This window comes from Carcharhinus amblyrhynchos, chromosome 31 (genome assembly GCF_965287045.1).
Source record: "Carcharhinus amblyrhynchos chromosome 31, sCarAmb.v2.hapA, whole genome shotgun sequence".
Lineage (NCBI taxonomy): Eukaryota > Metazoa > Chordata > Chondrichthyes > Carcharhiniformes > Carcharhinidae > Carcharhinus > Carcharhinus amblyrhynchos.
The window spans coordinates 18,623,255-18,637,465 of NC_137354.1; the positions used below are offsets into that span (position 1 = coordinate 18,623,255).

Consider the following 14,211-nt stretch of genomic DNA (forward strand, 5'->3'; position numbering starts at 1 on the left):
CTCTGTAACAATTATCACCTGCTGGAGTGAGAACTTATACATCCCTGAAGTTGTTGGTCTTTCTCCAGAATTCTGTTTGTTTGCGTCCCGTCCCTGTAGCCGCATTATCCAACACTCCCTGCCGTGACAATGTCACCCAAACTGCAGGTGCAAAGTCCAGTCAGCAAGATTGCATGGGGCTGGGACGCGGAGGTAGGCTTGCAGGGAAGTTTGACCTTGGTTTGACAGCACTAGCTAAAGGCATGGGATGAGGGTCTGAACTGCAGGAGGTAAGACAGCAGGGAGGAGGAGAGCAGGAAGAAATGATACAAGACAATATTTGAAAAAGCTGTCCCGCTGTTACTTTTATCGAAATGCATGGGGTGTGGGCATTGCTGGCAAGCCTGGTATTTATTGCCAACTCCTGGTTGCCCTTGAGAAGATGCTGGTGGGCTGCCTCCTTGAACCCTGCAGTTGGGTGTAGGTACACCCACAGTGCTGTTAAGGAGGGAGCTCCAGGATTTTGACCCAACGACTGTGAAGAAATGGCGATATATTTCCAAGTCAGGATGACATGTGGCGTGGAGGGCAAACAATGAAGGAAGTGACCATGCTGCAGTTACATGGTCAGGCCTGTTGGGTATGCTATCAATGATTAGTTAATGGGCAGACGACGGGGTAACATTAGCCAAGGTTCTGGCACCTGATCGGTGTGTGGTGATAGTCATTCTGTACCACCAGTATTCTATCTATGGAATCACAATGGACTACCCAATGGATAGCAAACGGCAAAAATGGCCACTTGCATAAGTGACTGCAGGAATTGGGGGACTCAGTCCCTGCACCGATTGAGGAGGAGGGGGTGTAGTTGATTGGGGGGGGGGGGGGGGGGGGGGGCAGGTAATAGTGATGCGGCCCAACTTTCTCAAGGCACTGCCCCTCGCAGGCTTTATTTAGAAGCGTACAGGAAAACAAGGAGGCTTGTTAATAAGCTGTGTCAAAAGGTGAATTCATGATTAATGCACTATGCATTAATTAGAAATGATTCAATTATTAGTCAGGTGAGGTGAGAATTCTCCTGATCACATTAAAAAGAGGTCATTCACAGTCAAGGCAGGAACCAAACTGCCCTTTTGATGATAGTAGTGCAAAAGATAAATGAAATTATATATAATTCAGTTAAACCTTTGAGGGGGGAGAAGTGGTGGGGTTAAACATTAAGAATGGCAGTACTTATTTGTAGAATGTTCTTCTACAAATAAGTCCTTTACAACGCAATACGGGCTTTGCAACTTCTGTGCAAGAGGTGTCATGATATTGGAACGACTGAAGTAGTGTGCCCCAGTTTTAGATATAATATGGCACATCCTGTACTTCACTAGGTCACCTGACCTGGGACTCAGCAGTCAGGTGACACGTATAAATGTAAGCCGTAACCAGGTTGCATTCCTGCAACTGTGTGAATCTTTTTGACTAAGCGATTAATTGAGATTAAGTTAACTGAGGGACAAACTAGAAGGGGCAGCCCCCATAAAGGGAACCGCCTGAAACAAAAGACAAAGTAGAAAGGAAACTTAAAACATCAAATTAAAATGTGGTTAAAGGGGTCAATAATACACCCCAACCCCCGCGGTGACCAGCGGGCACGTGCTGTTCTTAGTAAAGTTAGTTTACAATAACGATTTTGGTCAGTTTTGAACGAGACAATAGTGACTTAGAATTGGCTTAAATGCAGGATGAAAAAGAAAGAGGATTTTTAGTACCACAGATAGTTTTCAAATTTATTTCTTATTGTCACAAGTAGGCTAACATTAACACTGCAATGAAGTTACGGTGAAAATCCCCTAATTGTCACACACTCCAACAAATGTTTCGGTACACAGAGGATGAATTTAGCACAGCCAATACACCTAACCAGCATGTCTTTCGAACTGTGGGAGGAAACCAGAGCACCCGGAGAAAACCCAGGCAGACATGGGGGAAACGTGCAGACTCTGCACAGACCCAAGCTAGGAATCGAACCTGGGTCCCTGGCGCTGTGAGGCAGCAGTGCTAACCACTGTGCCACATAGTATCTTGGTAAATGGCAGCGAACCATTTCGATAAAAGAGAAGGGTCATCCAGACTCGAAACGTCGGCTCTGTTCTCTCTCCGCAGGTTGCCGTCAGACCTGCTGGGATTTTCCAGCATTTTCCGATTTCCGTAATGATTCCTAGTGGGTAGGCTTGTATGGAGCTGGAGTCTTCCCCCAGCGATCGTAAAGAGCTGGTGAGTCTGCCCACCCAGGCTGGGGCACATTATCGAGGAGTTCAGGCACGTGTACCCCACACTCATCCATGCCCCCTCTCCCACTCCATCCCTGACGTGAACCCTCCGCCCAGAGCACCAGTTCCATCAACACCACCTCAATTCCCCACACAGCCTTTAGTTTCAGCATTCCCAGTTATCTCCCAACATTACTCGAGCCTCCCACGTCCCTCCCCGAGCTCAGGGTAAAAGCAAAAAAAAGGTCAAAACAAAAAGCAGAAATTGATGCAAAATAAAAGTAAAATCCAGCAATATAAGTTGATGTAAACACATTTCCATTTCCCAATTGCACAGCTGTGTTTGTCACGTGCAAACCACTGTCCCCCTCAGTAAAATAATTAAAATACTATTTCTGCTGCTCCAACAGCTAAACAATTCAACTTGAAAAAAAAGTTTCGAAAAAGTCCTACGCTTAAAGTAACAGACGAGAAAATTATTCTTCACTGAATTGCCCCAAAACCAGCGTGCACCTGATAATTCTGTCATTTTCCTTTGACCCGAGAGAGATTTGGGAGACAGGATTTGAGAGTACACTGAGCACAGTCCGTGAGGATCGCTGCTCGTTCCTGTCAATGAGCTGGCGCCTCCAAATATCTGACGGAGTCCTGAGCCACGGCGTGAATTCCTGGCTTGACCTGTCAGCCTCACATGGGCACGTAATCGGCCTCGACCTTCCTGAGCCGCTTGTTGTCATCCACCTAGAGCCCGTCATCGCCAGAAGCAGCATTCCATCGGCAGGGACACACGTGCACCGGTGCAGATCAGTCATGTAAAAGGGTTTAACAAATGAAAAAAAAAATACAGAACGTGAGCCTGGCCATGAAGCCCTATTCCTCCGTCAAAGAGAGCATCTGCTAATGGCGGGGGCAGCAAGTCCGTTTACAACGTGTGGGAGTTTTTGTTTGCAGTGCAAATAGCACAGAGCTTCAAAGCATATTTGAGGGAAGCACAACTTTTCACAAAACCAAAGTAAAATTGTTCTTAAGTCCTCTAATGTCCTGTAGACTAAAGGGAAGCAGACTGAACTAGAAGTTATAGATTCCCACAGTGCAGGAGGTGGCCATTCGGTCCACGCTGTCCACTCTGACAGAGTATCTTACCCAGGACCAATCCCCCACCCTATCTTCATTACCCCTACATTTCCCATGGCCAATGAACCCAACCGCACATCTTAAGACACAAAGGGGCAATTTAGCATGTCCAATCCACCTAACCTGCACATCTTTGGACTGTCGGAAGAAACCGGAGCACCCAGAGGAAACCCACGCAGACATGGGGAGAACATGCAAACTCCATTCAGTCACTCCAAGGCCAGGATTGAACCCGGATCCCTGGTGCTGTGAGGCAGCAGTGCTAACCGCGGTGCCACCGTGCTGCTTGACCTTTACAGCTATGTTAATCACAAGGCTATGCAGTGGAGGCGGCCATTCAGCCCATCCAGCATGCACCGACAACAATCCCACCCAGGTCCTATCCCTGCAACCCCATGTATTCATCCTGCTAACCAGCACCCGGGATAGTTGAATTGAACCCGGGTCCCTGGCGCTATGAGGCAGCAGCGCTAACCACTGTGCCACCCTGCAAGACTTTTAAATACAGAGTTTCATTGCTGTGGTGGGATTTGAACCCAGGTCCCCAGAGCATTATCATCATCATCCAGAGCCTCAGGATTATTAGCTCCCTGACAGTGCCATCACTTCCCTGTCCCCGTTCTATGGGAGAATGAATAACATGCGCCATATCTTGGATGAAGCAGTGACTCACATCATAGCCTCGGAGAACAGCCAGGTGGAAGGCTAGAAGCTGTAGAGGAATCACACTGAGGATTCCTTGCAGACAGTCCACCGTGTGAGGAACCTTGATTGCTCGGTAGGCGTTCCTCACCGTCTCCTCATCGTTCTTCTCGCAGATCAGGATGGGTCGCCCCTGCCAAACATAAACAGCCGCATAATTCACACCGTTAACCGCCCAGCATCTTCCAATGCACCAGCTACCCCCTCCCCACCCCCCACCCCCCGATTTCAGGCCATCCTTCAGAATTACAGAAAAACAGGAAACCTTCCAGGGAAAAGATGATGATAGGATACAGGATTCAAGCACTCATTTCTAGGAAAAGTCATAGTTTAGCTATTTGGATAAAAGACCAACAGAAGGAGGCCATTTGGCCCATCTTGTCCATGCTAGCCCAGGGACTCCCAGGTGCCCTTTCTAATCCCACCTTCCTACACACGACCCATAGCCCTGTAGTCTACAGCACTTAAGGCACAGATTCAGGCATTTTTTTTAAGAGCTTAGGGTCTCTGCCTGCACCATCGACTCGGGCAGTGAACTCCAGACACCCACCACCACTAAAGTAAAGTATTTTTATTAGTGTCACAAGTAGGCTTACATTAATACTGCAATGAAGTTACTGTGAAAATCCTCTACTCGCCACACTCTGCGTGCCTGTTCGGGCAAACTGAGGGAGAATTTAGCATGGCCAACGCACCCTAACCAGCACGTCTTTCAGACTGTGGGAGGAAACCTGAGCACCTGGAGGAAACCCACGCAGACATGGGGAGAACATGCAGACTCCACACAGCTGGGAATCAAACCCAGGTCTCTGACGCTGCGAGACCATGAAGGGGAGATGCCAGCGTTGGACTGGGGTGGGCACAGTAAGAAGTCTCACAAGGCCAGGTTAAAGTCCAACAGGTTTATTTGGTGGCACACGCTTTCGGAGTGTCACTGTGAGGCAGCAGTGCCAACCACTGTGCCGCAAATCCTTGGAACATGCAACTATCCACAGGCAGGTTTAACGTTGACACTTCTTACACCAGTTCCCAGCAGGAAGACGGAAGTGGGGTGGGGAGGGGTGGTTTCCCCCCGGGGGATCCCGCTGGTATGAATCTCCCGCCATAATCCCAATGGCTCACAGCCTGATGCAAGGCATCCATTATCCTCACTGGCTCATCTTGCTGAATGAGGTACACCGATTGGGAGGGAGCAACTGGAAGGGAAGGACCAGTTCAATTGCGAGTCTGCCCATGGCCCCCAACAGCGAGGAGTATGTGGGTGTGTGGAACTCATGTGGAACAAAGGGCACTCTCAGAACTAACTAACCCTCTCTCTCTCTCTCTCTCCAACCTGCTTCCTTTAGTTAAACACGCAGTCTCACAAACCCCCGTTTTAGAGAGAGACAGAGAAAAAAAAAAATCCAAGCGCAAACATTGCAAATTCCTGGACAGCTGTAGCCACTGAATCTGCTACTCAATCTCAGAGTCTCCTTTCTTGAACTTGGCAGGCCAGACTGCATGACTGCCAGAACAAACCCAAGCAAGTTCAGACGCCTTTACCAGATGGGGAGAACGTACACAGATCGCCAGCACTACAGATGTCTATCCTCGAACATTTGAACAGATTTTCCAATGACACTGACACCCCACGGATGCGCTGTTGGCTGATACACGCCGAGAACACATTCATTTCATAGGTGAATGGAAATCACACGCTGATATTAAGTTTAACGTGTGAATCTATGATCTTGGGGATGGTCTTGGCAAATCCCAGGCACTTCTGATCCGACTCCAACCCACTCACTGTTAACTGATGGTGGGTGGCCTCTTGTGAAGCAGCAGCAATGGACAGCAAGGATGTTACTAAACAGGAAAGGGAGCAAAAAAGATTTAAAGGATGTTACCGGGACTGGGAGGTTTGACTCATAAGGAGGGGCTGGGATTTTCTTTCCCTGGAGCGGAGGACGACGAGAGGTGACCTCACAGAGGTTTATAAAATCATGAGGGACGGAGACAGAATGAAGAGACAACAAGGTCTTTTCCCCAGGATTAGGGGAGTCCAAAACTGGAGGGCATAGGTTAAAGGTGAGAGGGGAAAGGTTTAAGAAGGGAGCTGAGGGGCAACTTTTTCACACAGAGGGTGGATATGGAATGAGCTGCCAGAGGAGGTGGTAGAGGCGGGTACAATGATAACATCTGAGAGAGATTTGGACGGGTACATGGATAGGAAAGGTTTACAGGGATAATATGAGTCCAAACGCAGGCAAATGGGGCTGGTTCAGTTTAGGAAACCTGATCAGCAGGGACGAGTTGGGCTGAAGGGCCTGTTTCTGTGTCTTGTATCTTTGAGACTCTATGGCTGCCCGATGGGTTTATTTCCTGTGCTGTAGGCACTCTGGTGGCTCAGTGAATGAGCGTCACTGCCTCTTGAGCGACAAGCTCCGGGTTCAAGTCCCACCTCAGGACTTGATGGCCAAGTAAAGAACCTTCAGATCATTGTCAGCCTGCAAATCCTTCCAACACACACACCAACGGAAGGCTGTTAGCGTGGAAGAGATTCCTGATCAAACGTGTGCGATGGAAAGAATGTAGGAGCCTCTATCATCAGGATACAGAGCTGCAAACTACAATAGGCAGGTAAAAGGTGTGCACATCGCCATAGAAATTTGTGAAATAGAGATATCAAACAGAAACCAGTTTATTTGGTTTGATTTCCCGCACTCAGTTGTGCACTAAGACAGGTTTCATCTGTTTCCACAGCTAGTGATTCCTGGAACAGGTCGCTAGCCTGTTACTAGGGGGATTATAGCTTTAGGGGAGCCACGCCACATCAAGCACGACTGACCAGGAGTCTCTCCTGCTCTTACCACCAGCCACTGGTATGTTTGGATGGATTTGCAGGTTGACGCTCAACCTGCAAATTGGCCACGTTATGAACCTTTGTTGACCATCACGTCCTGGATTGGGACTTGAACCCAGAGTTTCAGGTGCAGAGGCAGGGACGCTAACGCGCTGCACCACAAGGCCTGAATTCTCGAGTGAATTGTAACACATCACTGCCAAATACCCCATAAATAATCTGAATAATGGGCACGCAACTCCCAAAAAGTTGAGGTCGTTACCTTACGAGCCACCACTTGCTGCAATGCATTCTGACATTTGACAAACGTGGGGTCCCTCATGACCACCATGATGACTGGCATCCGATGGTCCACCAGAGCCAGAGGCCCATGTTTCAACTCTCCCGCCAAGATCCCCTCCGAGTGCATGAAGGTAATCTCCTTAATCTTCTGCAATAAACATGTCAAAAGAGGCAAACATTCATTTCCATTAGCAGTGATTACAGAATGATTTATAACAAAATGAATCACCCTTTATGGTTTGGGCTACTCACACTTCTAACAGTGATCAAACATTGATAAAATATGGCATGTAATCAATGAGGCAGTGAATAGTATTATCATTACATCAATACTGTTCGGTGGCTCAGTGGTTAGCACTGCTGCCCCACAGTGCCAGGGACCCCAGTTCAATTCCAGCCCCCGGTCACTGTCTGGAGTTTGCACGTTCTCCCAGTGTCTGTGTGGGTTTCCTCCAAGTGCTCTGCTTTCCTCCCACTCTCCAAAGATGTGCAGGTTAGGTGACTTGGCCATGGTAAATTGACCCTTAGTGTCAGGGGGACGAGCTAGGGTAAATGCATGGGGTTATGGGGATAGGGCCTGAGTGGAACTGCAGTCTCAATGGGCCGAATGGCCTCCTTCTGCACAGCAGGATTCTATGATAAGGAAGTACAAAGGGTTGTGAACGTGGCCCAATCCATCACACAAACCAGCCTCCCATCCATTGACTCTGTCTACACTTCCCGCTGCCTCGGAAAAGCATGAGGCTATTGTTGGTGCAGACTTAGAATCATAGAACCCCGACAGTACAGAGGGACACCGTTCGGCTCATCGAGTCTGTACCAACCAATAATGCCCACCCAGGCCCTATTCCACGCACATTATTACCCTGCTAATCCTCCTGACGCTAGGGGCAATTTATCATGGTCAATTAACCTAACCCACACCTCTTTGGAGTGTGGGAGGAAATTGGAGCACCTGAAGGAAACCCATGCAGACACAGGGAGAACGTGCAAACTCCACACAGACAGTCACCCAAGGCCTGAATTGAACCCAGGTCCCTGAAACTGTGAGGCAGCAATGCTAACCACTGTGCTGACCTAATGGGCTGAATGGCCTATTCTATGACCTGAATCCAGACTAAATACAATGTTTTTAAGCAGGGGCCTTCACATTGTATCCATCCTCTGAGGTTAAGAGCACCAGTGCGGAGATTTCAGTGACGCTGTCCATTTTATAGTTAATCAAAGCAAAGCAAATTTTGAAAGTCCAACACAGATATTTAAGGTGTGAAATATCATGGAATTTGCCCTTTAGCAGAACTATAGTGCCCTGACTGAAACGCAAATGTTACTCACCAGTGCCCCCTCCAGGCAAGTGGCATAATGATAGCCCCGGCCCATAATCAGTACAGATTTCTGCTGATACAGCTCACTCGCTAATCTCTGGATCTCCTCGTCTGAACTCAGAACTTCCTTTATTTGGTCTGGAGAAACAACAAGGGGAAAAGCCGAAACCAGCGTTATCAGGTTTTAAATACACTATCTGAAAGACGGAGGGGTGGTTCTCTGTAACTTGAGACATGGCAACAGGCTGGTGTACTGCAAACGTGTGCTTTAATTAACTTTCTATTTATCGTGGCTCCAGATACAATGCCGCAGAGCACATTGCTACTTGAGTTCGTACAGCCCCTTAATGTAATAAAACGTCCCTGGCTGCATCGCGGGAATGAAAGCAAACAAAAATTGACGGCATGCCAAAGAAGTTACGAGCGCAGGTGTCCAGGGTGCGCCAGCAAGGTGTCGGCGGATAATCCAGAGACCATTACCCAGGCACCCGAAGGCTGCCAATGACAGAGCGATTAAAAAGTCAGAACTGCAGGAATGCAGAGTTCCCTAAGGGGGATACAGAGATGGGGGGGGGGGGGGGGGGGAGTGTGTCTGTGTGTGTGTGTGTGTGTGTGTGTGTGTGTGTGTGTGTGTGAGTGTGAGTGTGAGAGAGAGAGAGAGAGAGAGAGAGAGAGAGAGTGAGTGAGTGAGTGAGTGAGTGAGTGAGTGAGTGAGTGAGTGAGTGAGTGAGAAGGTACAGAGGGCTTTGAACACGAGGGTCTGAACCTTAAAGGAGCATTGGGAGGCCCTGTCCCAAATTACTGACAGAGGCAAGGTTTCTACAGCAAAAATCCACGAGCATACTCGACTAAGGTGGGATTCATCCGAGCAGCAGTAGGCCATTCGGTCCCTCAGACCTGCTCTGCTGTTATAATGGTAACATGCTGAGAGGCTGAGCTGACCCGGTAGACAACATAACCAATGGCAAAGTGGCGTGGTGGTCAGCTGACCCGGTATAAAAAGATGGGGATTGTGGGAGGCATTCATAACCCAAGGCATGATTCAGATGGTGGTGTAATAAAATTTCTTTATCGAATCTTTACTTAGTTCTTCAATCGCATGCTACTGCCTGATAAACATCTGTCATTTATTAATAAGATCAGCCGTGATCTTATAATTACCTCACATCTGCATCCTGCCTACTCCCAATAGTCTATCTCCCTCTTGCTTACCAAGAATCTATCCAACTCTGCTTTAAAATTACTCAAATAATCTGCTTGCACGGCCTTCTCAGAAAGAGAGTTCCAAAAACTCTCAACCCTCAGGAGAAAAGAGTTTGTCTCATGTCCAATCTAAATGGGTGACGCCTTGCTTTCAAACAATGAATTGCTAAAACCTGCACTGTTTCCCACATTAAAACAGTGACCACATATCCAATGTACTTAACTGGCTGTTGTGATGATCGTAAAGCAATTGATATGGATACATAATATGTACTTTTTTTTGTGTTTAAGGGGAATGTTTTAAAATTCAGCTTTATGCCACAGGCAGTTAGTGTGTTTAGCAAACATTTAGCTCAGATGCTGGGATCCTTTTAGCCACTAGTACTAAGTACTGTTTACTTAGGAGAGAGCTAATGGATGTGTTTGTAGATAAAGATTTCCCTTGCGCCTTTTGATCAGGTTGATTGTCAGGGCCATGTGATAATGTGGTTAATGGGAGGAGCTATGGGAGATCTGTAGGAGGAAAAACAGCCTTTTAGTTCCGGCTGGGGGTTTGTTTAAAGGCAGAGTTCTACAAGCTACTATGAAAGTTGTTTTCTCTCTGAGAGCTTCAGGATTATCTACACTCATTATAGCAAGCATATTTATGGATGCTAACTGTATTTAAAGTGGCATTGTAAGTCTGTAAGAGGAATATTGCTTATTTGGAACTGAAACACAGTGGTAACTTAGAAATCAAGCTGGTTGGCTTTCATTTATAAATATTGTTCAACCGTCAATAGTTAAGCTGCTTCATTTGTTATAGTTAAACTGCATTAGTAAATAAGGTTTACTATACACAGTCCCCAATTTGTCAGTGGAATTGTTTCAGGAGAGAAATATCCTATCCTCATAGTTATGTCAAAATTGCTGGGTTCTAGTCTGGCTTCATAATATTCCTGGTCCAGTAACCTAACATTGTAAAGCACTGTGAGATGCATCAAAACAAGGATATAGCTGCAAACTTCTTAAATCTTTTGTTTTTCTGACTGAACATATGATTCTGTTTTTGCAACACTGCTCCAGAACACACAAGCATAGCGACTTCCACCCCTCCCCAAGAATCTCAAGCTCGATTGGGTTAAGAGCCAGCAATGACCTTGCCTGCCCGGGTTACCTGGCAGAGCGTGGAGTCCCTGAATGATCTCCCTGCGCCTTTTCTGCATGGAAATTCGGTCCTCGGACATCATGAGGGCAAACATCACCAGAGCCACAAATTGGCTTGTGTACACCTGGAGGGGGAAATAACAAACCAAAAGTTCATCACAATAAAGTCATTTGTTCTGTTTCGAGAAGCAGGACCGACTAAAAACTGAATCGGTTTATAGGCCAATGCCAAAACTTATCAGGAATAACACTTCAACTTGCTGTCATATCCAGCAGTAAAACACATCACATTCATGACCTTGATAAACAGTCCATCTGGTTAAAGCATTTGTCACATAAAACTCCAACAGTTCTTTGTCCCTACTTTTCTTTCCCACAATAAAGGAGTGCAATTAAAATCTAACTTGAACATTTCTGCTGGAGGGGGAAGGGTGGCAGTGGTTACCGCTGCTGCCTCATAGCGCCATGGACCCGGGTTCAATTCTGGCCTTGGGTCACTGTCTGTGTGGAGTTTGCACATTCTCCCCGTGTCTGTGTGGGTTTCCTCCGGGTGCTCCACTTTCCTCCCACAACGTGCAGGTTCAGTGGATTGGCCATGCTAAATTGCCCCTTACTATCCAAATATTTAAGTTAGGTGGATTGGCCATGGTAAATTGTCCTTACTATCCAAAGATATTCGGGTTAGGTGGATTGGCCACGCTAAATTGCCCCTCAGTGTCCAAAAATGAGCAGGTCAGGTGGATTGGCCATGGTAGATGTGTGGGGTTATGGGGAGGTGCAGGATGGATCGAGGCAAGATACCCTTTTGGATACTCTTACTCAATGCAGACTCGATGGATCAAATGGCCTCTTTCTTCGCTGTAGGGATTCTACAGCTCTACAAACGTGGCTAATTTGCCAGTGCGATTGATGGAAAGAACAATGTACGGTGCTGGTCAAACGATTCTTGTTGCACTGTATTAACCATGTGGCGATGCTCAGCTCTCTTCCATGTGAGACCTGTGGGCAGGACAAGGCATTTGGGTTGCACTGTGTTTAAACAATTCCTACGTCACATCCACGATCAAGAAATGGCAAGCTTTGGAAAACCGCAACCGCAGGCAGAGGAAATTCCAGGGCGGACATTTCTCCGACTTATCCAGAATCCAGAGCAATTTGTCAGAACACAAAAGCAAAGTTGCAGTCAGTGTACACAATGTACCTGGGCAGCAATTTCCTTTAATCCAGCCTGCAGCGTGTAAACCATACAAGCTTCCATTTTACAATTCCCAAATCCACGGAATGGCTCATTCTTTCCTGAAAAATCATCACTGCTATATTCCTGGCAAATTAATTCCTAATTCCATCAAGTTAATTAAGTTTAAAGTGTATTACAGGGAGTGGGATAGCTTGATCTTGGGATTGGACATAGCTCGACACAACACTGAGGGCCAAAGGGCCTGTACTGTGCTGTACTGTTCTATATATTTGTTGGTGTCGCAAGGAGGCTTACATTAACGCTGCAATGAAGTTACTGTGAAAATCCCCTACACTCTGGCACCTGTTCAGGTACACTGAAGGAAAATTTAGCATGGCCAACGCATCTAACCAGCACGTCTTTTGGACTATGGTAGGAAACTGGAGCACCCGGAGGAAACCCATGCAGACATGGGGAGAACATGCAGACTCTATCCAGACCCAAGCGGGAATCAAACCCAAGTTCCTGGTGCTGACAGGCAATAGTGCTAACTGCTGTGCCACCCTAGTCAGAGGTGGGCTAGACACATGGCTCAAAGGGAGTAACTGGGCAGGAGTTACAGAATAATATTGTAACTGGGTGGCACAGTGGCTAGCACTGCTGCCTCACAGCGCCAGGGACCCGGGTTCGATTCCAGCCTCAGGTCACTGTCTGTGTGGAGTCTGCATGTTCTCCCCATTTCTGCGTGGGTTTCCTCCAGGTGCTCCAGTTTCCTCCTACAGTCCAAAGATGTGCGGGTTAGGTTGATTAGCCAAGTTAAATTGACCCTTAGTGTCAGGGGATCAGTAGAATAACTATGTGGCATTACAGGAATACAGCCTGGGTGAGATTGTTGTTGATGGGCTGAATGGCCTCCTTCTGCACTGTAGGGATTCTATGATTTCTATGGTGTCCTTTACGAACCCCCAACCCCCACCCTCCCATGTTACTTTTCCCAGGGTTTGCTAGCTATCTGAGCGCTCTCTCTCTCTCTGTTTGGGAAGGAAAGTCATTGACCCCAGGACTCGGGTGACGTGTGGAGAAAGGGCAGGACAGAGACAGACACAAAGCTGTAAACATGCTGCAGCTCCCATAAATGGTCCGCTAACTACAAACAGATGTGCAATCAGATCCCTCACAGGAATAGATTCACCAATCAGCGTCCAGTCCACGTTAATTACAGGAAGCCAACAGTTACTGAGCAGAGTCTTTACCCTGTAATCATCCTGTAAGCAGCCAGTAACTCTTCACAATGATAAACCCAAACCGAGACTGCCGTTACTTCTCTTTCTGAAGCAACTGCTCCGTGCATTTGCCTCACGCTTATTAACAAACTGAGCAAAAAGCCAAGCTCTTTTTTTTTTTGAAAACAGGATAGGATTTTTAAAAAAAACATTTACACTGGAACATGATCACAAGATGAATGTCGCAACCACGCAAGATAACTGCCCAGAAACTGATCCTGTAGAAACCCAACTCCTTTCCTTCTTAGTCAGGAGGATGCTGTGCATTCAACCGTAGCACGTAATCCACGTGGAGCAGTGTACCATTTCCCTCCGGACTGTCGGAGGTGCTGCCGTTCAGATGAACAGTCAGCCTGCTTGGTCGAACGTGACCGTGAAACCCTGGCCAACATTCTACCCTTGACTGCCACCATCAAAAATCAGACTGGGCAAACCTTGTTTGTATATTGCTGAAAAGAGAGAGAGACGTGCTGTCAAAGCTTTTGACCTTGCACCTAACAGGTCAGGTTCACAAGAATACCAAATCTCAAAGGGAACAATTTTGTTGTTCACTTTGAGACTCTTGCCAATCAGTCTGGTGAGTCTCAGATGAAAAACTTCAACAGCACATGTCTTCAGAAGAAGTTCGGTGCTACCAAGAAACAAACTTACTTGTGTGAAATAACTGCCTCCTTTACAAATACACAATACTGACTACATTTTTAAATGTAGTTAATTGGTTGGGAAGCATTTTCCAATCTTCTGCGGACTGATACCTAAAAACTCAACATCTTTCTTTCCAGGGGCCCTGTTGGCTTTTGTTACGGTTCAGATTTCAGCAGGGGAACTTCTGCGTGATGTTCTCCGCTTGAGGAACTAGTTTTAGTCTCTGTAC

General features: G+C 47.0%; 1 protein-coding gene across 1 annotated transcript in view; it reads right to left on the reverse strand.

Moving 5' to 3' along the window:
* Positions 1-868: 868 nt before the first annotated feature.
* Positions 869-14,211, reverse strand: part of LOC145360363 (glutamine--fructose-6-phosphate aminotransferase [isomerizing] 1-like) — a 61,910-nt gene continuing 48,567 nt past the window's right edge. Inside the window, exons 15-19 of the mRNA XM_080215536.1 lie at positions 10,888-11,002; positions 8,539-8,666; positions 7,184-7,351; positions 4,051-4,212; positions 869-2,984 (exon numbers count right to left, since the gene is read on the reverse strand). Coding sequence (XP_080071662.1) covers positions 2,931-2,984; positions 4,051-4,212; positions 7,184-7,351; positions 8,539-8,666; positions 10,888-11,002 — 627 coding nt within the window. The 3' untranslated portion in view covers positions 869-2,930. The remainder of the gene's footprint in view (positions 2,985-4,050; positions 4,213-7,183; positions 7,352-8,538; positions 8,667-10,887; positions 11,003-14,211) is intronic.